Source organism: Phoca vitulina, unplaced genomic scaffold (genome assembly GCF_004348235.1).
Source record: "Phoca vitulina isolate PV1807 unplaced genomic scaffold, GSC_HSeal_1.0 scaffold49, whole genome shotgun sequence".
NCBI classification, from domain to species: Eukaryota; Metazoa; Chordata; class Mammalia; order Carnivora; family Phocidae; genus Phoca; species Phoca vitulina.
This window is the reverse complement of record NW_022589752.1, coordinates 7,203,460-7,229,288: the sequence shown is the minus strand read 5'-3', so window position 1 is coordinate 7,229,288 and position 25,829 is coordinate 7,203,460. Positions and strand designations below refer to the sequence as shown.

The following is a 25,829-nucleotide window of genomic DNA, read 5'->3' as shown; positions in this document are numbered from 1 at the left end:
AATTTGTGCCATTAGCACTGACTTTAATTCAAAGTATGTAGTGTTTGATCTTGGTGCCTGTTGCATAGTAGATGCTCAGGAAATTGGTTTTTACTTTTGCTATTCTATTGTTCAGTTTATTGTCGTTGTTTTTAACTTTCTCATTTATTTTCCTTTGTTCTCTTTTAAAGGAGAGATTTAAGGAGGCTGAGGAGATATACCAGGCTGGAATAAAGAACTGTCCAGACAGCTCAGACTTACACAACAACTATGGGGTTTTCTTAGTTGATACTGGTGAGTGAAATTGAAGAGAACCTGTTCCGTTGAGATGAGATAATACTACCCACCAAGTTAAATGGCAGCCACCCACATGATGTCTCAGAAAGTAACATTCAGTGGGCTTGGCAGGAAACACACCATTGACCATCACATTGTACGGTGGGGCTGTCATTTCTCTAAGTCTTCAAGCTCAGCTCAGTAAAATCCACCCAGTTCGTATAGCACTAAGGAAAACTCTCCAGATATCAGGATGCTTGCTGATTTAACGAGTAGCAGGCCTTTGAGTATCATTTAGACAAGTCCATAAATCTATGATGATGAAACGGTCCTCGGCCATGATGCAGGGCTTGCCTCTGAATCTAGTTACCAGCAGATGGAAAATACTTCTTTATGTCTGATTAAAAAAAAGCCTCCAGAATTGTTCCATCATTCTTTACTTGATGTACATTACAGAAACTATATTATTAAAATTGATAGAGTACTCTTATATGACAGGTGCTAATAAATAAAATATACTTACTCCATCTTATTTAATGTAAAACTTTACTGGGCAGGGATTCTTTTTTCTTTATGATTTGTGTCCCATCTACTGTTGGCATTCTATGAATACTTATAAAGAATCAAAAGGTAGTTGAATTTAATGCAAAAGCACCATTCTGTTCTTGTTGACTTTTAGACTGTCTGGCTTGTGATAAAATTCTGTTTTAATTATTTTGTAAATATGAATGCTCAAAGGGGTTTTTATTTTCTAGCATATCTGAAACTTTTCTGTTTTATAGAATGTAAATTTACATTCCGAAACTCCTAAGAAATGCCCCTTATTTTTGCATGTAAAATTGTTTTCTAGTGCCACCTGCTGGTTTATTAGCAACACACTAATACATGAGGTGCCATAAAGATCTAAAAACTGGAAGAGACCCCCTGTTGGTCTAGTCTTCCCTCTTCCTTCTACTTCAACAACAAACAATGCTACTCCCCTAAAAATCTCACTGGCCACCCTGTGTATCTTCCCACCACTCCCTTTGTATTCATGTATTTTATACTGGTGGAAATTCTCCCTAGTACCAGTGACCTGTACATAGATCTATACAGACATAAAATCTATTTTGGTGCAGACATGCATTCAGAGAAGGTGTCTGCAGGTCATAAACATTCCATTTCATCTAGAACTTCAGACAGTTCTACAGTTCAGCCACTTAGATATAATTTCACTAGGAAGCTTCTTTGGGGATCTCATCAGATGCTTGATTCTAGTTCTGGTCTTCATCCTCAGTTGCCCTGGGATTTTTGTCAGGTCTCTTAAGTGCACTTTGCACTTTAGTGTCTATAGCTCTAAAGTAATACTTTTATTTATTTTTTAATAGCTCTTAAATCCCAAGACACAGCTAACGGGTATCAAAAAGCAGCTAAATAGGGGCACCTGGGTGGCCCAGTCAGTTAAGCGGCCGACTCTTGATTTCGGCTCAGGTCATGATCTCAGGGTCCTGAGATCGAGCCCCACATTGGGCTCCATGCTCAGCGCAGAGTCTGCTTCTCCCTCTCCCTCTGCTCTTCGCCTCCCCCCACCGGACAAGCTCTCTCTCTCTCTCTCTCTCTCTCTCATAAATAAATAAATAAATAAATAAAATCTTTTTAAAAAGGTAGCTAAATAGTATCAAAATACCTGTAAAGATCATTTAATTAAAATATCTTAAGATGTATAATGCATTGGACAAATGCAAGGTGGCGTTACTGTTATTTTTTAAAGTTCCATTACATAAATACCATTTAACAAAAATATATGATTTTAAAAAAACATTTTCAAGATCTAGCTGATACATGCTTCTTTAAAGCAGTGCCTCAGTTACTATGTTGCAGTAGAGTAATTGAGACCAACCCTTAGAAATTGTTTCAGGACAGTTTTCTTTCTATAACAGCCTATTCTATATTTTAGTATAATGAAAAGTAACAGTATCTTGTATAAATAATAATCGCTGATGATCTCAAAACATAATATTAGCTAGGGCAATTGCCAGAAAACACTTTGGCTAAAATGCTGTACATAATAAAAGAAATAGATTTTAGTTTTTATTGCTTTTTTATTATTAATTTCCTTGGAAGTGGGAACGAATAGTAAAATGGTCCAAGGTTACACAGTGGCAAGGAGACGAAGCCGAAATGCAAGCTCGTTTACAAACTGAATAATTGATGGTATGACTCAGCGACATGAAGAAGAATGATATACATCAGAAGAGAAATTGAAGAGCCTCGTGTATTGTATAATTAAAGCATGCTCTGCTCTCACCAACCATCCCTGGTTACAGGCTCTCCAGAGAAGGCAGTGGCCCATTACCAACAGGCCATCACCCTCAGCCCAAGTCATCACGTGGCCATGGTGAATCTGGGGAGGCTCTACAGGTCCTTGGGAGACAACAGTGTGGCTGAAGAATGGTACAAACGGTAAAGCTCCTTTTCTTCACTTTGTAGGTTGCCCAAAGACCTTAATAGTCGCCCTGCCAATTTTTATGTAATCGGAACAGACATGCTCTTAGAATATTAACCAGTTTTGCCAATTCAGGTAATACAGATTCTCCCCTCCAAAGAATAATACCAAACACTAAATGGTATCCTAAGGAATGGCTTGAAAAAGTCCTGCTGGTTAGAACATGGTGCTAAGTCAAGGTTGGAATTGTTTTCTGAGGCTGTAGACTGCAGCCCAAATAGCAGTTTTGAAAATGGATATGGGGGACAGACTGTGCATGCATGGGAAGCAGCCTATCACCATCAATGGAAAAGATCCTTGGAGCTCAGTTTCCATATTGATAGGTCACTAGAGACATTCTTGTAGTCAGAGGGTGGCATTGGGATATTTTTAAAAACATTCTTCTTGATTATAAAAACAGAGACCGTGTTGGAGCAGAGTCTCAAACCACGGACTGGCCTCTCTAAACCTGCGTTTCGAGCTTTCGAAATGTATCTGTGAGAATTTCAGTTCACCTTTCTCAAAACTCAGGGCCCTGCAGGTGGCACGCAAAGCTGAGCTGTTATCACCTCTGGGAGCGCTCTATTATAACACAGGCCGCTATGACGAGGCCCTGCAGGTTTACCGGGAAGCTGCGGCACTTCAGCCTTCTCAAAGGGAGCTCCGCCTGGCCCTGGTGAGTGCGTTGGCTAAGGAAAATGAGGCAGGACATGCAGTGTGCAGTGCAGGGAGCTGGGTCACAAGCCTCAGAATTGCAACTAGAGCACTACGATAGATCCATTTTCTGAATATCCGTATAACCAGGGTGGGAGCCATTCACCAAAGACATAGACACGAAAAAACTTTCAGGTTTGTGGTTTGAAATAATTTCAAACTCACAAAAATTTGCTGGAATACTAAATAGCTCCCATATCCCCTTTCACCCAGATCCATCCATTTTTAGAATTTTGATGAATTTGTTTATCATGGATGTATGTGTGTATGCATCCACATATGTACATAGGTGCATATTTATGTATGTGTGCAAATGCATATTATTAATACATTTATTTTTTCATGAGCCATGTAAAAGTTATAGCTCTCATGCCCTTTATTTCTTTTTTTTTTTAAAGATTTTATTTATTTATTTGACAGAGAGAGAGGGAGCACAAGCAGGGGGAGAAGCACCTTCCCACTGAGCAGGGAGCCCAATACGAGGCTCGATCCCAGGACCCCAGGATTATGACCTGAGTGGAAGGCAGACGCTTAACTGACTGAGCCACCCAGGCGCCCTGCCCTTTATTTCTAAATACTTCAGCATACAAGGACGTTCTCTAACATAACTATAGTATGGTTCTCAAATTTAAGAAATTAATCAGCAATATTTTTAGTTTCAATTTTTGGAAATTTGCATTTTTGCTACTCTTCTTTAGATCTGCAATAAATCAAACTTGTTATCTTGTCTTAAACACAGTGTCCTGTTGAAACCATAAGAAATCATTTCTTTCCCAACCACAACCAGTGATGCGTATTAAGGAGGGCACGTATTGCATGGAGCACTGGGTATTATACGCAAACAACGAATCATGGCACATTGCATCAAAAACTAATGATGTACTGTGTGGTGACTAACATAACATAATAAAATAAAATTTTTTAAAAAATAATTTCTTTTTGAAATATTTAGTCAACTTTTTAAAAAAGTCACAAGTCATTTCGTTGATATCTTTGGTGTCCCTGCTATTCACTGCATGCACATACCTAAAGAAATAGAAACAAACAACAAAAATTTAAACCTGTAAACTCTGGGAATTCTGCTCCCTCTGAGTTGCAAATAGACGTTAAGCATTTTTTTCTGGAGTGTTTCTGGAAAGCCTCTATTCAGAGATGCTTTATATGATGAGGTGATAACAGTGTCTCCTAAGCCAATTCAGTGTGCTTTTGCAGGCTCAGGTTTTGGCCGTGATGGGGCAGACAAAAGAAGCTGAGAAGATGACCAACCACATTGTGTCAGAAGAGACCGGATGCCTTGAATGCTACCGCCTGTTGTCAGCAATCTACAGCAAGCAGGAGCACCACGACAAGGTGGAGAGCACACTGGAGTTGTTTGGATTCACAGGGGGAAAATGGGGTGCGCCTGAATGATTCTCCAGTGTGTGCATTTATGAGGCCGAGCCGTCTTGCATATCATCCATTGGCATAGCCTATCTTACAGATGCTTTTCACAGATATCTCCTTAACTGTAATATGTCCCCTTGAAATAATACTTTCTTGGCTCATCCTTGGTCTAAAGATTTTATGTGACAGTATCTCAATTTGTTTTCACCTAACTAGATAAAGACTAACATTTGTATGCTTCACCATTTTCCATGTTCCTTCAAATACATTATTTATGGAATCCTTATAACAGTCTTTATACAGGTCAGTGATCCTGTTTTGCAACTATTATTGTTTATCTCCATTTGAAAAGTCATATAACCAGTAAATCTATGAACTGACTCAACAAAATACTTATTGAATGCCTGCTATATGCTAGGCACTGTGGTAGGTACCAGGAATAAAGTGGTATAAGAAAAACAAAAAAATCACCTTTGTTCTCAAGGAGTTTATAGAAGAAGAGGAAACCAAGATTAAATAAGCAATCACAAAACAAGTGTAGAATTATAGCTGTGCTCAGTGATGTCATGAAGAGTGACATGGTCCACAGCATATAATCAAGGACCTGAGTGATCTGGGAGGTTAGATTCCCTGCGGAGTGATATGAAGGTGAATGCTGAATGATAAATAGGAGTGATTAGATGAAGGGGGGCAGTGAAAAGCATTCCAGGCAGGATAAAGTACATGCAAAGGCCCTGTGGCAGCAGCAAGTAGCAAGTCTGAGGAATGGGCATGAAGGGAGCATGGCACTGTGTAAGGTAATGGCCACAGAGGTTGCAGGAGACAACACACCACAGGGCTTGGGACCAGGGCAAAGGTTTTGTTTGTTATCCTTGGGGGAGCTTTGGGGTTTTAAGGAGAAGAGCAACATGGTGAGATCTGTGCTATGAAGGGATCTCTGGCTGCAGGGGCTGGGGCAGTGGGTGCTGGGGGCAGAGTGGGCACCAGGGACCTAAGGGGAGGCTGTGTTTGGAGTGGTCCAGATGGACACAGGCAGGGCAAAACACCTAACCCCAGATCTTGTTTTCTTTTATCTTTATCACTGACCTCCCTGTGGACTGGTCAGGGACATGTCATTGTCACAATATAAATGGAAACCCTGGAGTATAGGAAAATTATTTTGTCAGGGCCACATTACTTCTCAATGAGAACATCAGAGAGAAAGAAGAATGTGTTTTGATGGTCATTTCCACACCAGCTAATACATAAGGACAAAAGGTATAAATTTTATCATTTAAGTTAGTTTTATTTCATCTCATCTACATTCGGTCTTTCAAACCTGTTGCAGGCACTCGATGCTATAGACAAGGCTCTCCAGCTGAAACCAAAGGACCCAAAAATCATATCTGAACTTTTTTTCACAAAAGGAAACCAACTAAGAGAGCAGAATCTTCTGGATAAAGCTTTTGAGGTATAAACACTTAATTATGTTATTAAATTACGGGACTAAAATTAGTACTCTCAATCTTTACTGAAGCATATATAGTAAAATTTAAGATCACTGGCATATTTGTGGAGTGAACTTTCTGATTAATGGCCATGATGTTATACATTTAATTTTTATAATTGACTATTTTTTAACTATTCAGAGTTCTGCAGTACCTCTGCATTATTTTCTGAATTATCACCTTTAACTTGATGTTTGAAACAATTCCACATTATTCCCTCAAACTAGTTTCTATTTTCTGCCTCTCTCACTCTCTCTGTTGGCTGGCAGTAACCCTCTAGTCCATCTGGACTAGTGTCTGAATAGCTTTGGCATTTCCACACATCTTTATAACACCCTTCCACCCACCCCCCAATTCTTCACAGATTCCCTCTCATCTATTAACACATAGCCTTTGTTCTCCTCCCTCTGGAAGCCCATCTGGACCGTACTTTCTCCCAGTGCCCTTGTTTCCTGTGGACTTTTACAACATTTACTGTCTCTACAAGTCATTTGAAAGTATCATATATTGCATTGTACTGGTAGGCCTCTTTTTCCTCTCGCCCTGTCCTCTCCTCCTCCCCCTACCCCCACCTCCACTTCTCCGTGCCCAATGCCTGCTCCCCAGTTAGATTGGACTTCTCCTTGTAAAAAGAGACAGCTGCCTTCCATGTTCTAAAACATAATGCCTTGCGTCTTAGAGGCATTCAATATCTACAGCTCTCAAATAAAATTTATACACAGTTTGAAATCAAAAAGATATTCCAAGCAAATAGAAATGTTCTAGAAATACCGCTGTGGTAAAGCCACAAGTTGGAATCAATGAAATGATAAAATTACACTAAATATAATATGAGAAGAGTAAAATTTTAAATGATACTATTGTTTTTGAAAACAGTGAGTGACTTTTAAAATATTCAAAAACATAGGTAAAGATATTTGGGAAAACTAACTTGAACATGAACTCTTAAACAGTGGCATATTTGAAGCAGAAATTCTGTATTTTTCTCTGCCCTGTGAACATTTTTTTAAAAGATTTATTTATGTATTTTAGAGAGAGAGAGGGCTCAAGCAGGCTGAGGGGCAGAGAGAGAGGGAGAAGCGGACTCCCGCTGAGCGCAGAGGCTCCATCTCAAGACCCTGAGATCATGACCTGAGCTGAAATCAGGAGTCAAAGGACACCTAACTGACTGAGGCACCCAGGCCCCCTTGCACTGTGAACATTTTTAATACCTTAACATGTGAACATTTTTTATACCTTAACATGTGAACATTTTTTAATACCTAACGTGACAATTTAATGAATGTATAATTTAATTTTGAAGTTATTTGGTATCTATATCTATCTGTATCTTATCCATTGTATTGAAAACAAAAGTATTTTCTAGTTGCTTTAACTATAGATCAAATAATTATTTTAAAGTGACGTTTGGGGTGCCTGGGTGGCTCAGTCAGTTAAGTGTCCGACTCTTGATCTCAGCTCAGGTCTTGATCTCAGGGTTGTGAGTTAAAGCCCCACATTGGGCCCCACATTGGGCTCCACACTGGGTGTGAAGTCTACTTAAAATCAATCAACCAATCAATTAATTAATAAAGTGGCTAGATCTATGATGGATAGGAGTAGGGCTGTGAGCTAATAATGGCAGCTACAATGTGTTAGCATTTTTATTTATGATTTACACATATTAAGTAATTTAATCTTCTCCGTAGTCATATAAGAAAGCTATGATCATTGTCTTCATTTTACAGTTGAATAAGCTGACTCAGAGGTTATGTAACTTGCTCAAGGTCACAGAGGGTAAGAGATGGAGCTGGGATTTGAATCCAAGTTCTTAATTTCTACCCTACACTCTCATCTCTGTTGATATAAATTAACCCAAGAGACACATTCTTCAGGTTTATTTTAGCAGTTCTTTAAAGATATAGTTTTTATTGTTTGCTTGTTTCTCTTAAACAGAAGTGGAGGAGGGATGGACCAGATTCTATTTACTTTATGAATCTGTTCATCAATGCAAATAGCAAAGAGCATTAAATGACACACAAATACTTAGCTTTGTAATGGAAAGCAACATTCTTAGCCGTTAGCTTCATTTAAGGTGACCACTCTTAAATTAAGACCCAGTGGTGAGCATGCCAGTGGTGATATAAAACAACATGCAAAATATTACAAATATGCCTCACAGATGTTACATTCAGTGGGACCGAATAACCAGGCCAAGGATACTGGGAAAGGGGATAATTCACTGGGACTGAGCTGTATAGGAGAAGACTCTAAGATTCTATGATTACTAAAAAAAAATATTCTTACAAACTCCATTTATAGCGAAAAAGGCCAAAGGAGTTTTCTTGCAGGTCAAAGCCAGTGAGAAAGGATGCACTATAATAAAATCACCTGGATTCCCTGCGGGCATCCTCAGTCTCTGTGAGCAAATTACACATTTCAGGTTCCTCCACTTCCAAATCATCAGTTCTCAAAAATAATTGAAATAAATGGGAACACCTGTGAGCTGGTAGTGTCGGGTTTCACTATGTTAACCATCTATATTCTCACGTATGAAGAAAGTGGTTTCCACAATCCTGTAGCATTAAACGTGGGTTCTCCTTTCTCAACCTGAAGATGTTTCTTGTGTATTTAGAGCTATAAAGCCGCCGTGGAGCTAAATCCAGATCAAGCACAGGCCTGGATGAACATGGGTGGAATCCAACACATCAAGGTAGGAGAATAATTCACTTCCATGAAGACTTTGAATTTGCTCTTTCTGTCTTCTCTCAAAAGATTGAAAACATATTGTTAATTCCCTCTTTGAATTATTTAAATACCAAAAGCCATAGGTGTTTAAAAGTGAAATTAGCACAGTTTATATTCACTTTGTATTATCTAGATTTTGGATATCATGAAGTCATTTGAAAACCACATCTATACAAATTAAATTCCATGATTTTATTAAACATAAAGAAAACCATATGTACTTAAGAGAAGAATCATCGTATAGCAAATAAAATCTGCTTATGTGAACTTAGCCTTGTTAGGGCTTCCTGTAGCTCATTGTCCTACAGCTTAACTCATGGTCAAGACTACAGTGTTACTTTAAATATTACTTTATTATTTCTTGTATCTAATGTATCTTTTACTCCCTGATCATTTACTGAAACACAAGGTTGTTTGTGGGTTTATTTTTTGTTTTTCCAAAAGAAAAAGCTACCTTTGAGCGAATTATTAAAAATGACCATTGGGAAGGCTGCTGTCTATAAGTAATGAACTCAAAGACTATCATTCATTCATCTTTCATTCATTCATTCATCCATTCATTTCACAAACATTCATACAGAGCATGTTAAGTGCCAGGTACTCCTTCTTCAGGCACTGTGAATAGAACACTGAACAAGTAAGTTGGAACTTCCTGTCTTCGTGGAGCTAACATTTAGTAAGGGAGATCGGCAATAAATAAATAAACACATACATGCATACATGTATACATAAAATATATCATGGTGCTATGGAGAAAAAAGAGAGAGAAAGAAGATAGGAAGTGCCATGGGGTAAGGACTGAAATTTAAAATTAAGATAGTTAAGAAAGGCCTCACTTTGAGTAGAGACCTGAAGGGAACAAGCCATGTGGCAAAATAGGGAAAGAGCATGTGCAAAGGTCCCTCAGAGAGGGAGCAAGTGAGATGAAATGGTAGAAGCTGGGATTAAAGAAGTCACAGGGCCAGATCATGCAGAGCCTTGAAGGGGAATGTAGGGTCTTTGGCTTCTATGCAATGCCAAATGAGTTGGGGTCCTTGGAGGACTTTGAGCAGAGACGTGCCATGGTCTGACGTGTCTTTAAAGGGTCACTCTTATTATGCTAACCTGTTTTCTATCAGTCTTTATATTGATAAAACAGTAATATAGTGATTAGCATTTAAACAAAAGCCTAATAGGGTTTACTCTTAAGTGGAAACTGGTCATTCTCAGAAACACAACAAAACAAAAGGTGACTTGTGATTATATAGCCAGAAGGGGATAATGGGCGAGTTATTATGTGACTGACAGCCTTGATCTAATAGGGGAACAAACATGACATTTATCAGAGCAGAATAACCTGAGCTCTGATCTTATTGATCTTCTAGGGTGTCCAGCAATATGAACTTACTTTTAAAATAGTAACATAATTTTAAATATTTAAATAGTATGTTAAATAGTTATATTTTATAAAATAATATGCTCAATATGTTTTTAGATGACATGTGCCTGCCATTTAAAGCAATGGGTTCGGTTGTTAATTTAAAAAGTACAATAAATAGGGGTCCCTGGGTGGTGAAGTTCGTTAAGCGGCTGACTCTTGGTTTCATCTCAGGTCATGATCTCAGGGTCGTGAGATCGAGCCCCATGTTGGGCTCAGCACTCAGCGCAGAATCTGCTTGGGATTCTTTCTCCTTCTCCCTCTGCCCTTCACACTCATGCTCTCCCTCTCTCAAATAAATAAATCTAAAAAAAAAAAAAAAAAGAACAATAAGTACACCCAAGACTTTTCTAAAAAGTCTGGAAATACAAGGAAAATAGTACATTCATTGAACTCTCAGATTAACAAGTGAATCCATTGCTTTAAATTTAGAGGTACTTCCCCTGAAAAGGTGTCTGGAGATTGAAGAAGGATCTATTGAGTGTATTCTTTTAAAATGTAATGAACACACTGATTAAAAATTAGTTTGTGCAGTTTTTCATCTTTGCAAACATCATGTATTAGGCTGAAGAATTGAACAGTGAAATTGCCATGTTTGTAGTTGAAAAATCGTCTAATATCAGTAAATTCATATGATACAATCCAATATAAATATATAGACCGGGACCTGGCTTGGATGTGGTCATTTAAATGGCACCATTAGGATGCAAGATTATTACTGTGAGGTCCTAAAGAGCAGTCATTAACTTTCTGTCTTCACATTGCCAGGTAGTGTGTGCACCAGGCAGTGTTAGCCCTTTCCAGGCTTCACTCCTTCCCTGAGCCCGGGTGAAGCTTAGGATACTGAGCACCATGCAGTGTGTGCACCAGGCAGTGTTAGCCCTTTCCAGGCTTCACTCCTTCCCTGAGCCCGGGTGAAGCTTAGGATACTGAGGGCTGTGGTACGGTTGCAAGTTGGAATAAGGCTTTGCCAGGACATGGCATGAAGAGATGAGAACAGAGTTGTCTCTTGCTTGTACTGTTTGGTAATAAAAGATAATTATTATGAAGCCTCATAAAGGCTGAAATGGATGGACCAAAAAAGCTAACACACATTCTTTATAATCAAAAAGTTGTATCAACTGGGCCACACCACAAAGTCCTGTTTTCAGTAGTACCCTACGTGCATTTTCTAGAATGGCGTCATGCAGTGGAACTCTCTATGGTGGCAGGAGTGTTCTGTGTCTGCTCTGTCCAAGGCAATAGCCACTAGCCCATGTGGCTGTTGAGCCCTTGAACCGTGGTTGGTACAACTGAGCGACTGAATTCTTAATTTATCGTAATTGATTTCAATTTAAATGGAATTAGTGGCTATCATAGTAGATAGCACATTTCTGGAAATTAAAATATCAGATTCCCTATCTTAGCATATCAGAACTGGGGACATTGAATCAAGGGCTATAACTTAAAAAAAAAAAAAAATAAGGCTTTCAGTTTAATCAAGTAAAGAGCAATTTGAGGGAGAGAAAATAACTGTAGCCGTGGATTTTACATGAAAGGACAAAGAAAGCTGGTAATCAAAGAAGGAAATGCCAAGGCACTGGGCTGAGGCCTAAATTCAGAAAAAACTCTTAGCAGAACAATTTCAAAGTCGGCTGTAACACAAACATATTTGGAGAGCACTCTAAGGGTCACAAATGTTCAGTTGTCTGCACGTGTGTGCAGACACTTGGAAGATAAATGCTGGAGTTGAAAAAAAAATAATAACAATTGAATGAAGCAAATCCAGGTTCTCACTTGTTCAGAATTTTATTTAGCCTCTTATGAGAATCAGTGTTCATAATCAGAAATGTTTTCATTTGTGCATGTGCCGAGCCTGGATCCCGATGTCATTTCCCCTCTCCTTTTTACCAATATGACAAGTAAGTATAGTAATAAATGGACAGTGTTTACTCAGGCCTGGATGATCATTTAATAATGACAACAATGGGAGCATCAGATTGAGGGCTCACTATGCATCAGGCAGTGTCTGAGCTCCTAACGTGCATTAACTCATTTGGAGGATAGTTAAGCATTTAGTGAATATCAGTTGCTAGTTGCTACATAGAACTCTCACTTAGAGAAGCTATTTTAAATTGTGATGGGAATTCAGAGAGTAACTGGTTTTTGTCCACATGGAGCTGTAATTGAGAATAAAATAAAGCAAATTGAAATTTGGGGGAATGGAGAGAACTCCAACACTCAGAGTTCTGAGACGTGGCAGGACACAGATCTGAAAGAGGGTGGACCAAATAAGGAAGGTAAAATTTAGTAGCAGAAAAGGGCCTGGAAAACAGTAATTGTGACTAATTTGCTTGGAACCATCTGGGACAGGCACACATGGTTTCCAGTTAGAAAGCCATTGAACAAAGCAGATGGGGGCCAACAGAGGGTGGTGACCAGTGTCTTTAGCAGGTCAGGGGTGACATGCCTTCCTTCCTGCTTTAAGAGGATCCAGCAGGTTCATATTGTCACACACCTTGGGTAAATTTGATTCCATATTCTTATCAGTTCTTTCCAGTATATAAAAACTTATATTTACATTAAAGCCCATATTAGGCAAAAGTTGCTTTTATGTTAGTTGGATATTAAAATAACTTCCACCACTAAATAGGTCTAGTGGATTCCAAACTATTTAATCATCACGACTTTTGCATTTTCCCACAAACACCCCTCTTTCCCTCCTTCCCTCCCTCCCTCCCTCCCTCCCTCCCTCTCTCCATGTCTAGCCATGGCTCCATTTGATTACTAAGGAATAGTGGCAACCCCACGAGAGCACTATGAAATGATAGTCTCATACCACTACATTAGTAGAATTGAAAATCTGTTTTTCTGCCATTTCACCTTATGGTATAACTCTTATCCTTCACATTCTCCAACTGGTCTGGTACTTAAAACAAATGGATTCTCCAAAAGCACCAACAGATAAGGATAAAATTACCCATGCAGACAGGGTTTCCTTCTGAGGACATACCCGTCAAACTGGGCCAGACGGTCTGTCTCTTAGTTTCCCCATTCTTCAAGAGTGTTCTGAGGGTCAGACTATAATTGTCGTCTCTCTTTTTCCCCACAGGGAAACTATGTGTCCGCAAGAGCTTATTACGAGAGAGCTTTCCAGCTGGTTCCAGATAGCAAACTGCTGCAGGAAAATCTCGCCAAGTTGGATCGCCTAGAGAAACGATTACAAGAAGTTCGAGAAAAGGATCAAACGTAGCAGCGTTTGACCCAGTCTTGAGGAACAGTGCTGGTGCCTCTGGAAGAGGAAGAAGAGATGGAGGCCTTCACCTCAGCAGGGGCACAACAGAGAAGCCTTCCGCTCGCTCGCTCTGAGTTCAGGGAGGCATGTTTTGGGACGCCCGCTGGTAACCCTGTGCTGAGGGACTCGCATTTCCCTGGAAGAAGAAAGAGCAAGCAAGGGCTAGGTCTGAGAGAAAGTAAAACAACTACTACACATTTTGCAGATTTTTGTTGGCTTTGATAACAGGTTTCCCTTCATCTATTTCTCTGCTTTTCCAACCTAAGAATCTAATTCCATCTCTTAGTGTAGACTTTTATGTCCCAGAAATACAGAGGCTTGAAATGCTATGAAGGCAGAGCGTCTCTTTTTCATGAGATGAGATATGTCAAAGAGGGAAAAAATCTCTGGGATAAACCATTTGGGTAATTCCACCAAGAGGTAGCTCATTTAGTTCTCCAGAACTAGAGATGAGTAGCTGATAGTTTTTGTAGAATCTTTTGGAATATATGGGGGAAAGGGATGTTGCTAAGTGGGCTTTGTCTAATATTCCCCCAAGGATATTGCTGGAGCCCGATTGAAGAGTGAATTAAATTCCACTCTGATGCAGACTTTTCCCATTGCCCAAGATATCAAAAAGGAAGCTTCTGGAATTGTGTATGGGTGTTCTTATCCCTGGGGGAAAATCAAGGATCTTGGTACCCCTAATTCTTTATGGAAATGTTTAAGATTATTTTAATTTTATTACAAGTATTACTGGGGTAGTGGTTCTGCTCTAAGATTTCAAAAGTGCTTTTAGAATCATAAATGTTTCTGACTCCACATATATTGTTACTTCGGTGGAGAAAAAAACAGTATATTCTACATGAGAAATATTAAAGATATTAACTAAGAGAAATGTTCTACTTTGTTATCTTAACATTAGTCATCCAGAGATTTATTATTTTTTGAAAACTATATTTAACCATTGAAAAATCTGTACAGTATATCACAAAAATCTTCATAGACTATAAACAGATGGAAGAGGAGTTCTATTGATTTGTCTACTGAGGCTTAATGAGAATTCTATGCTTTAGAACATGAGTGATGGAAATCCGGAATTCTTGGTTCTGTATTTATAATTTTGGAGGTTTCATGGAGAATACTCAAAAAATCTAGGGGAGAAAAAGTCTAAATTCATAATTATAAAATATATATTTATATTGAAAAGATAGAGGCCAGCAAAGTTGAACTTACAATTTGACATTTGTTTTTTAGTGTTATTTATTTCATAACTTATAAAATATTTAATATATATACACACACATTTTTTTCTCTGTACATAGTGGTTTTAATAGCAGCTTTCAGAACTGATCATACAAAAATTACAAATCTGAATTACAAAGTAAAGTTTAAACAGCCCCTCAAAAAATTTGTATTGATTATTCACTTGCTAAAGCTAAAGAAATTAGGAAGCAGACGTCAGTGTTTGGGTGGTAATATATTTTGGAAGTGAAGAAGTTGGAACACCTGATTCTAATTTGGTCATCATCATAAATTTAAAAAAAAGAAGAAGAACCACTCTGGGGAGTGCTGTTTGCAGGCTAAGCCAGGTGGCCTGCAGATGTAATAGCCTGAAGGCGTTCGGATTGCACGTGCTCAGGCCAGGGCAGGGTAAAAAGCAGGCTTCTTTTCAACACTGCTCCTCTGTGTTATTTTTTTGTCAAGGTAAGTCTAGTTAAAAGAACTTCTCTAGAAAGGGATGATGCAAGGAATATTTTGAATGCAAAGGATTCCAGAATTTGAATTAGCACACATGTGTTTGTGTGCATCAATAATCCAACAATGTATATATTGCCACTATGATCTTCTGTTTCTAATAGTCTTTTAAACGTATAGATCATAAATTTATCCAAACTTTTGCTTAAAATATTTTCATTCTCCTCAAAATTATAGTTTTATAGTCCTAAGGCCAAGAAATGTACTACAGTGTTCGTTTTAAATGATCAGTCTACCCCCAAATTGGAAAAAAACAAACAAACAAACATGAATCCCTAGCTAAAAACAGTATCTGAGACTTTAATCACAACTTTTTAGAATAATCTGTAACCAAAACTCCCACTTAGGAAGTTAACGGAAAAGACTAAGCCCCAAATTTTGAAAAGCAATTATGCCTTACTTGAAGTGCTGCTAAAGGTATGAGGGTACATTAGTGGGAATGGTTGAAATGGCGGTTACAGCCTAAAAGTTTCTGAGGGAAGGGGTCACATGGCCTTCAGGAGACTTGTTCTACCTTCTTTTGGGTGCTTTTCTCTCTCCCCACGTCCTTCTGTTTGTACGTCTCTCTCTCCCTCCCTCCCTTCTCCCCACCCCCCTCAACCTCCCTTCATTCTGACCCTGCCCCCCTTCTCACTGTAGCTCTAGCTCCTTCTGTGAGCCCCTGGCATCTCTTTGAACATGCAAAGTAAACACTGTTTGTTGGGTCAGATATTTTTATCCTGATTTAATAATGTCACTGAGATGTAGCCAATGAAATAGTTCTCATAGTTAAATGGTGCCTATAAGAAAATAAATCACATATTATTTTTCAAAGATATTAAGTGTATTTTATAACTATTTTTATTTGGTTCTTGTAACATGAAATAATATGTGGAATTCATTCTTATCAATAAAAACAGAGTGCCCTGGCTAGTTGTGGAGATATATCCAGATTCCCCTAATAAAAGTGTGCTTGGCAAGAGAGCTGATGGCCCCTTTCTGAGATGGAATCGCAGAGCCAGCTTCATGGGTTTTCAGTTCATGTGGTCCTGCACTCAGAAGCCCCCTATGCTTGGCTAAAGGCTCTGCTTGAAAGTCTTAATAATTTTTGAACGAGGGGTCCTGCAAATCTGTTTTGCACTGAATCCTTAAATATATAGGGTGTCCTCAGTACGAGGGTAGTTGGCCGAGGACAAGACAGGAGTTGCTTTAGTCTGGCTGAACCCTTGATCCAATGATCAAGAGTTTCATTTGTGACTCTGTTCCTCTGAGAACACTTGGCTTTATTTTCTCGGCTACATTTAGAGTTCCTTGTGTATATATATCCCCCGCTTACTGCCAGTCTATCTAACCTGTCCTTCTGTCCTACCTAGAACCAGCCCTCCTTGCCTTTAAAATTCCCAGTAAGTGGCAGTCCTTTGACATAGGAGCCATGAGATTGGCTTTACAAGTTTATTTCAACCTTAAGAATTCTTCAGGACTTTTTTAAGTGATACAGATGTTTTCAATCTGTTAATGGTATTCACAAAACACAGTTCAGCGATGTAACATAGGTAAACTAAACCAAAGATTCAAATACCTTGGAGGAAAAGAAATTTTATTTTAGGGAATCCTGAGATATATTCTTTTGGGTCTGTCTGTTTTAAAGTTCATCACAAAACAAAGAGGATTGCCAGCCCTTTAATTACAACATGCTATAGTACATCACAGCCCCTAGCAGGAGACTGTGACGTTCGTCCCAGGTCATACCTCACTTGACGCAGGGGTTTGTAGTGGTTGCACAGTGCTTTTCAACAAGACTAAATGAGAAAATCCAAACTGTTCTATACAAACCGACCTGCAGAAACTGTCATTTTAGGGGGAATAAAAATAAATGTGTGGTTTCTTATTGTCTCTACTAAACATTCCAGGCCCCATAGATCAAAGAGCCACATTCAGCTGATAGTTGAGAACTGTTCCTTCACACACACGGGCTCTCAAGCCTGGCCGGACTGCGTGATCCCCTGGGGCCCTTTGACAGTCTCCTCCGAGGTGCTGGCCGCCCAGGTTCAGATGCTAATATGTAGCGAGGCTGGAAGACCACTTGCAGGCTAACAACTTCACTGGAACTTCTATGAGTTTTATAATCTTTCTTGAGTTTTACTTTTAAATCTAGACTAAAATGAGCCAGAGAATTCTAAAAAATAATTTATGGCACAGATGACTGGCTGAGACTATTGTTTCAAGAATGACAGACAGGTGGGTTGGGTGGGGTGTTTTGCACTGGTGGCAATTGGACTATAATTTGACCTTACATTTTCAGAATTCTTGGTTCTCAGAGGGAGAGGAATTACCATTTGTATACACCAGACAAGGCTCCCAGTATGTAAAACTCACGGGAGGTGTGCATGGCATAGAGTGTATGCCTAAACCTTATGTCTCTGTTTTGATTACACACATGTCAATTTTTGCTAATTATTTCTTATTGTACTCACTTTTAGAATCTGTTTTTGAGGGAAAAATCAAACCTTTGATCTGATGTGTGAAGGATTTGCATCTTAGATTAATAAATCTATAGGGTATTAGTAACAACAATCAAAGCAAATGTAGTTATGGGTGGTTGGTTTGTTTTTGATTTTTCACCTAGTTTCCAAATCACATATACTTTGATTAAATTGCATGTTGGTATTTCACAATAATAGGAAAACATAACTATCTGACATCTTTTGGCATTTTAAAAGAATAAATACCTGTCAAATCTTGCATTTAGGCTGCAATTGAGTGAGATAAAAGCTTACAATGCCAAATATATATGGACACATTATAACTTCTTATGATTATTCTTGAAGTTTTGATGTAAAAGAAAAATACGTTGAACAGTTCTTCAAAAAATAACACTTCCTTCATTATTTTTGTTTTTAGTAGCCATTAACTTAAAGAGAATAAAAGAACTGCAATCAAAGGAGTGCTTTAATATCAGCAAAATAAAGTGACAACAGAATTGATGATTTTCCTGTCTATCAAATGGCTCATATAAAAATGTGCTATTTTGATCACCAAAGATCCTTTCAGTTAAAACCTTTTAGGGTGTGTAGCTCATAAAATCAGCATCCATCATGATAATGGTCATTATAAGTTTGTAAGTTTAGATCACCATTTACCCCAAAATGGAAAGTTACGTCAATGTCCAGAAACCCAGTAGTTTCTTCCCATTCTCGGTGGTGCAGATGGTGTATGTTTATGTCACGTTTGGAATTTCCAATGTGCATAACATCCTTTTGGGGTTGCCTTGCTGGCCCAGAGGAGGGGTGCGCCAGTCCCAGAATCAGGAAATCTGGGTGGTAGGCCTGTTCGGCCGCGGAGGAGCTGCCTCACCCTGGGAAGGTTACCAACTGTCTCAGCCATATCTGAAACCAGATTGAAAGCCCTCTACCTCTGAAGAGGTAACTGGTTAGCGTTGCCCTTAGTTTTTGAAATTAAGATAATCACCGCCACAAAACACATAATACAACCATAAAAGTGACTGCACTGTCCAAGTGCTTTAATATGGCAGAGAGAATTATTCTTATTTTGCAGTCTGTACACATAAAAACTGGTCATTTTGTTATGTGTCTGCGGGGAAAATAGTTTTTCAAATTTCCTCCGAAGGAATTAAAATATCTGTAGAAGCCATGGCTTGCTTTTATAATGTGGAAACCATCTGACTTGCTGTGACTCACGCGGATCCCTCCTTTTATCAGGGAGAAAATGACTTGCGTCGTGTTCTTTGTTCATGTTTTTATTTTCTCCTTTGACCGGTTGTATATAAATGTACGTTTTTGTTACTTTTGCTGTGCCAGTTAGAAATATATTTCCCATAAAGTATTTCTCCCATTTAAGTCTGATTATGTACGCTTTGCCTAGGTCTTTCCAAAATAAAATTTATGTAAATGTTTATTTTATATAAAATATAATGAAAATAATTATGTCTGTTTCAGTCTCTCAAGGGCTCCGTGATTAGTACCCACTGAAATCCTTGTCACTAGCTGGTGTCTGCTTTAAAAGAAAGAAAATTTCTTCCTTCTCATTCATTCGTTGCATTGCATTGTTCTGTGTGTTTCATGTCTGCTCTCTTTCCCATACCTTGCAGTGAGTGTTTCAGTCCTTATGTGCTCCTGATCTCTTCCTCTCATCTTGCTGATTGGTGCCTTCACCTCTTTCTGCAGAGAGTAAATAAAAGGTAGAAAACAGATATTCTCTCAATAGCCTGCACTCTGTCTACAAACTTCCCTGTACCCGATTCTTCCCCCTCCTATTAACTACAATGGAAGAGTCCCTAGGCTCCAGATTTTGCCTCTTGTGAAGCTTCATTCCATCCCTTTATCTCTCTTTTTCATCTTTAACTTCTTCCTTCTACTGGCTCTTGTTATTCCCTTCTATTTTAAAACATGTATACAGGTAACCACCATCAAAACCATTTGGAAAAAAAGTGTTAAGTCCTTCCTCTATTTCTTTCATCTCTAGCTGCTACCACATCTCTTTCTTCCTTCTCAGCCAAGCTATTTGAGTGAATTGTCTTCACCCATTCTTTCCATCTCCGCCCTTCACGTTCCCTCTGCTTCACAGTGATCTGTCCCTGCAACAAATAAGCAAATGAAACTTCTGTTTCTAAGGTCACCAAGAATTTCCTTAGTGCTGAATCTTGGGCCTTGCAGGACTTTGGAGAGGGTTCTAGAGTTTAGACCAGTAGTTTAGCAGGGATGGAAAAAGTTGTTTACCCAAAACATTATTTGCCCATGATTTGCTTGTTGCTCATAGATTAGTCACTAAAGCTCCTAATTTGACAACTCTCCTTAGAGTTGGGGCTTCCATTAAGAGTCTTGGAAGGCCTCCAAAAGCACATCATTATCCTGCCCTAATGAAGATACGTTCACAGTAAAGGCAGATTTCTCATACATCACAAATCCAATCTGGGATAGTTCAGCCCACTCTGTCCCTTGACATCATTTCCTTTTAGATAGATAGATAGATACTTATATATATGAGAATACTTCCATTTAGATGCTGCAACATCACCACAAACTCAACTTATATTTAAACCCATCATCTCCCTGGCAAATTTAAAACTAACAACCTATTGGATAGGTACACAATTCGTATTGAATGGCTTCTTTCCTATTTAATGAGAAGGCATTATTTTGTTAGGCCTAGAAGGGACCAATCCTCATAAAAGGACAAGGTCTCACCAGGCTGTGAGTTTTGAACTCTGGAAAAAAGGGAGCTGTGCTATAACAGGAAATGAGACCATGTCCAACCCCATGGAGACTTCTGGGTATGAAACAAATGAGTGAATATCCTGCAAAACTGTGTGTGCGTCACGCGTCGAAGACTGCAAACTGACAGGGTCTGTGGGCCTTGTGAGAAGGTTAGCCATGAACTTGAACATTTGTGGGTCCAACTGTACTTGCACACCATGTGAACATTTTTATTTCCCTCCCAGTTCATTTGGTAATGGCTTTGTAGTGGTTTTAATCTGACCCCCTCTTGCGAAGAAGAAGTAGGTATTTGGGTCTACCTGGAGGATCTGAGCTTATGTTGGAGAGTAGTTTGCCCCTGGGGCAAGGGATGGTTATGGTATTCCTGGTAAGATCGCCCCAGTGAAAGCAAAATGTACAGGTGAGGTGGTGAGCGCCCCGGGTCAGGCAGCTACCAGAGCTGGGGATTCCCTTTGCAGTGCTCAAGCCTGGAGGTACAGGGCTTTGTTTTCACAGAAAGGCTGCTTACCTTACCAAGCCCCCTCCCAGTGTCCCCTAGACACCCAAGCTTAAAACCCAGGAGTCCTCTACTCAAACTGTTTTGCAAGGGGTCTTTATTTAAAATAAATAAGATGGTGCTTGCTATTCTCAAGAACAGTGCAGTCCGATAGAACTATTTGTGATGATGGCAGGGTCCTCTGTACGCTCTCAACTAGCCACAGGTGGCTACTGAGCCCTTAAAATGGAGCAGGTGTGACTGAGGAACGATGTTTTTACTGTAAATAATTTGAATAACCACGTACGGCTAGTGTCCACTATAACTGGTCAGTGCCCCTCTAATGTTGCCCTTAATGTTGTTAGATGGGACATAAAAATCAGAGAAACACCTTTTATGTTCATGAGAGAAGTTTTGACACTGTTTCGGGTTTCAGTGCCAATTGCATTCTTCAAGCTTTTCACCGAAAGGGGCCCCTTGATCTCCTGTTCCCTTCTGCAGTTTCAGGGTCATTGCCCCCAGCTGATTCTCACCTGCCTGTTTCTGTACCTGCATTCCCTCCACCTTGACTGTCTTCTGCTTTTCCGTCCATCTGTCTACTGCCTGCCTGTTTGCCTAATTTGTGTATCTCCCACCTTAAGGAGCTTTTATTTCTATTATACACGGAAGTAAGACAACTGGGCCTGGGAGATTGGTGTCTACCTTAGTTATATATAGAATGTCCACTGAGCTTTGCCCTAATTTTTTGATAAAACATAAATCCATTACAAATTGTGGCTTTCTTCCTCTCCCAACCTCAAGCTTTTTTTTTTTTTTTTTAAAGATTTATTTATTTGACAGAGAGAGACACAGCGAGAGAGGGAACACAAGCAGGGGGAATGGGAGAGGGAGAAGCAGGCTTCCTGCTGAGCAGCGAGCCCGATGCAGGGCTCGATCCCAGGACCCTGGGATCATGACCTGAGCCGAAGGCAGATGCTTAACGGCTGAGCCACCCAGGCGCCCCCCAACCTCAAGCTATCTTATGACAAAATAACGCTTATGGAAAAATATGTTGACATGATAATCTTACCAATGAATTCATTTTAATAATCTTACATGATGGATCCTACCGCTTTGGCCCATTCCCCTGAAGCTAATAACACAGCCACCCAGGAAGGGGATGGCAGCTATAAACCTGATCTTTCATACCCACTCTGAAAATTCTTGAATGTCAAGGGCTTCAACAAGCTTCTTAGAAGGTGGGGCAATCCTATTAATTCCTCAATAAGCTTCCATGAGTCTTCCTCCTTTCAGAAGTGGGCGTGCCTGTGTCACGTATGGATGACCAGCTTCCTCGACCCTGGCTTGGGCCACCCTCCCTGGGCTGGGACCAGAATTCCCCTGTGCTGAGCGTGCCAGGCCACTGATCCCCTTGCTCCCGGGATCCCCCAGCGGAGCCCCCTGCACACCTGTAAAGGCCGGGCGCGGTGTGTGACGGGGGGGGGGGGGCGCCTGCGGCCCGGGGATGATCGGGATGATGGGGATGATGAGGATGATGGGGATGATGGGAATGATGGCGGGCAGCGGCAGCTGTGAGCCCAGCTGCGCGGCAGGTGCGGCCCACCCGCGCCCGCGCAGGAGTGAAGAGCGCGGCGGGCGCTTCCGGGAGCGGGAGGGTCTGCGCCGCGGGGCTCGCGGTCCTCGCTCGGTTTCCGCAGCTGCGGAGGAGGAAGCGGCCCAGAGTCCCCCAGCCCTGGTGCCATGCGGGCGCCGTTCGGGCCGGGTCTGCTGCTCTTGCTCGCCGTGGGCCTCCCGCAAAGCCTAGGTGAGCCCGGACTCCAGGCGTCGAGGCTGCGGCCCCGGGCTGAGTGCTGGCGAGGGAGACTTCCTTACTCCTTCAGCCACGAAGACGGAAGCGTGAGGGGCTAGTACAGGCCCAGAAATTCCCAAAGAAGGGCCTGAGCCAGGTTTTCTTTTGGAAATTCTTCGGATTCTGGAGTTCAGGGTTTTAGGCACTGTGCTAAGGAGCCTTCTCCACGGAAGAATAGCCAATTAGAAGTAATTTAAAGTCAAATATCTCTTTTCTGGAGTAGCCTATGTTGTTCTCCAGTATCTTTAATACACCCTAAATTCTATAATGCTCCCCCCCCCCCCCCCCCGCCCCGGAGTAAGCTCGGAATGGATCCGGGGTGGGGGTGGGGGGAGCTGGCTCCTCCCCGTCCCCCCACCCCCACCCCCGGGTCTTACTAAGGCAGCGCAGGCTGTAAAGGAGCAGGGGCATCCAGAAGCAAGTTCCAGTCAACACGGGGTAATTGTGGGATAGTCTCAAGAATATCTTGAGAAAAGAAGGGGGATAGCCTGCTGCTGAGTGACATCAGAACTTTCGTGCCAGGCCAGGAAAATCGGAAGGTGGAATCTTGATAAAGTGAATCCTTACACTGAGGTGCTCTGGGTGTGTGTGCACGCGCACGCACACACACGCACGCTCTCTCTCTGCCACACAGGACTGAAGTGTGGGATCCGTGCGGTTGATGTGAAAAGTACAGAAACTGTCTTGGAAACCGGGTTCTTTCCTAGAATTGTTGGCTGGAGAAATTCTACAGTCGGTGGACATCCATGGCAGGTCAGTATAACAAGAGCATTGATTTCTTAATGAGAAATGGTGAAGTTTTTCTCTTGTTTCAAATATCACAACTCCAGGTTAACATGTAATTTTTCTCTTGACCCTGCTCAACCTCTCTGTCAGAAAGTTTACTTCACAGGAACTATCTTCCTAACCAATTATATTGGTAACTTAACAATGTTATATAAGGAGAGTTGATTTCAAATGTTTCTAAGGAAGATGACATCTATGGGGAGACGTGTATTAGTTATGTTTGTGCTTTTCTTCTTGGGCAGGTCTCCCTAAAATTAGGGGAGCACCACTGCTGTGGAGGAAGCTTGATCCAAGAGGATCTGGTTGTTACCGCAGCACACTGCCTGGTTGGCCTCAATGAGTAAGTTGTGGGTTTCCATTACTTATCAAACCTCTTTTCGTAGCAATAGGACTGGGAGATTTGAGCTCTAAATACGATGGGAGGTTCAATCTCAGTCCCTTTCTGAATTTTTCCACCTGGTCCACCCACTCACGGACCTTCCTGATCCCCAGAAACTTGTATCAAGATTATCTTAAGATTTCCTGTACTTCCTACTCTACTAATCAGAGACCCCAAAGATCCCAGATATCCTTGATAATTCGTGGAGTTAGTAGTGAGGTGGAGGTGATAGTTACTTGTTCTAGTGAAGTATTGACATCAACTGTTTAATGAATGTTCCAAAATTTTCATAATCTGAGTTTCAGTCATTAGGAGGGAAAAAATACTGTGGAAATAACTGATACTTAGCTAGGTTGAGAGTACTAATAATAAGGAGGAGAGTTCTAGGAACAACTTTTATATCTTATTAAAAATGATAGCGCATATACAGATTGGTACAAAAGGAAAAAAAAAAAGGCCACACTTAAGTATTTTATGCAGAAAGACAATTGATGGTAGGGGAAAGGGTTCCCAGAACGTAAACACTCTGATGGAAAATCATGACTTTTTACAGATCCCTATCATTTATGGGCAATTATGATGGTAGTAATCATTAATAAAGGTGCATCTCCTTTTAAGACTTAGAAATGCTTAAAGTTACACTAATCACTTTTCATTTAATTATGTGAAACCAAGACAGTCTTTCCTGGGGGAAAGAGCTATACTTATTGAAACATTTTGCTTTGGTTTTAGGAAGCAAATTAAGAGTCTGACTGTGACTGCTGGGCAGTACAGCCTCTCTCAGAAGGGTGAACATGAACAGAAGAGTCCTGTCTCAAAAATTATTATCCATCCTGAGTACAATAGACTTGGATATATGAGTTCTGATATTGCACTGCTCTATCTAAAACACAAGGTTGAGTTTGGTAAGTAGGGGAGTTAGCACATGAAAAAATGTAGGAGAAATCTGTTTTATTAATTCTGTACCAGCTTTAATTTCTGTGCATATATCTAAGTAATATTAGAATAGCTAACTTTTGTTCCTTTTTAAAATTTTGTTTATAACTTATAAAAAGCACTGTACAAGCTATCAGTCCCAGACACAAATTATGTATGCTTAACTTAATCCACATTTTAAGTACTCTTTTGTCTTAGCTGGGCTACATTCTAGACTTATACTCAACTCTAGCCAGGGAGTTTGTGACATTTGAAAATGTTCTCAGAGACTTCTTTCTGTCATTATTGTGGACTAGATATCTGACACTCTCTCAGCACAGGTAATCTAAACATTTTGGATAAGAATATTAAAAATCTCTTTTTTAAAAATGCAAAAAAGAAAAGTGTTCAGTGGCCCCAAACAATGAAAGAGCACAAATCTAGATGAGTTGGTCAGGTAATGAAATAAGCCATTGCCTTTGAGGCCTCAAATTGATCTTTAAGAACCTAGAGCTTTAATTGGTCAAGCAAGGAGCCTGCATGGGAGGAGGGATGGGGGATGGGAGAGTCTGGTGGGAGTCTCCTATGTAACCCTGACTTCCCGACAGGTGATGCTTTGAAAGGTAGGGGAAAAAAGAAGGGGAAATATGCCACATAAAGTGAGGGAATAAGGAAACTTACCTGTTTGATTATTGGCTCCGTAATCATGAGCAAGCCTTCATTCAAGCTTAATGCTGGCATTCCCATTACCTGT

General features: G+C 40.2%; 2 protein-coding genes across 4 annotated transcripts in view; both read left to right on the top strand.

The window, feature by feature from the left end:
• TMTC1 (transmembrane O-mannosyltransferase targeting cadherins 1) overlaps nucleotides 1-19,378 on the top strand; it is a 263,658-nt gene extending 244,280 nt beyond the window's left edge. For all 3 annotated transcript variants that reach the window (XM_032432765.1, XM_032432764.1, XM_032432766.1), the window contains 7 exons: nucleotides 171-273; nucleotides 2,562-2,697; nucleotides 3,251-3,395; nucleotides 4,646-4,783; nucleotides 6,144-6,266; nucleotides 8,918-8,995; nucleotides 13,539-19,378. In XM_032432765.1, coding sequence (XP_032288656.1) covers nucleotides 171-273; nucleotides 2,562-2,697; nucleotides 3,251-3,395; nucleotides 4,646-4,783; nucleotides 6,144-6,266; nucleotides 8,918-8,995; nucleotides 13,539-13,679 — 864 coding nt within the window. In that variant the 3' untranslated portion in view covers nucleotides 13,680-19,378. The remainder of the gene's footprint in view (nucleotides 1-170; nucleotides 274-2,561; nucleotides 2,698-3,250; nucleotides 3,396-4,645; nucleotides 4,784-6,143; nucleotides 6,267-8,917; nucleotides 8,996-13,538) is intronic.
• Nucleotides 19,379-22,783: 3,405 nt separating this feature from the next.
• OVCH1 (ovochymase 1) overlaps nucleotides 22,784-25,829 on the top strand; it is a 74,327-nt gene continuing 71,281 nt past the window's right edge. The window contains exons 1-4 of the mRNA XM_032432701.1: nucleotides 22,784-22,950; nucleotides 23,630-23,748; nucleotides 24,024-24,121; nucleotides 24,893-25,065. Coding sequence (XP_032288592.1) covers nucleotides 22,887-22,950; nucleotides 23,630-23,748; nucleotides 24,024-24,121; nucleotides 24,893-25,065 — 454 coding nt within the window. The 5' untranslated portion in view covers nucleotides 22,784-22,886. The remainder of the gene's footprint in view (nucleotides 22,951-23,629; nucleotides 23,749-24,023; nucleotides 24,122-24,892; nucleotides 25,066-25,829) is intronic.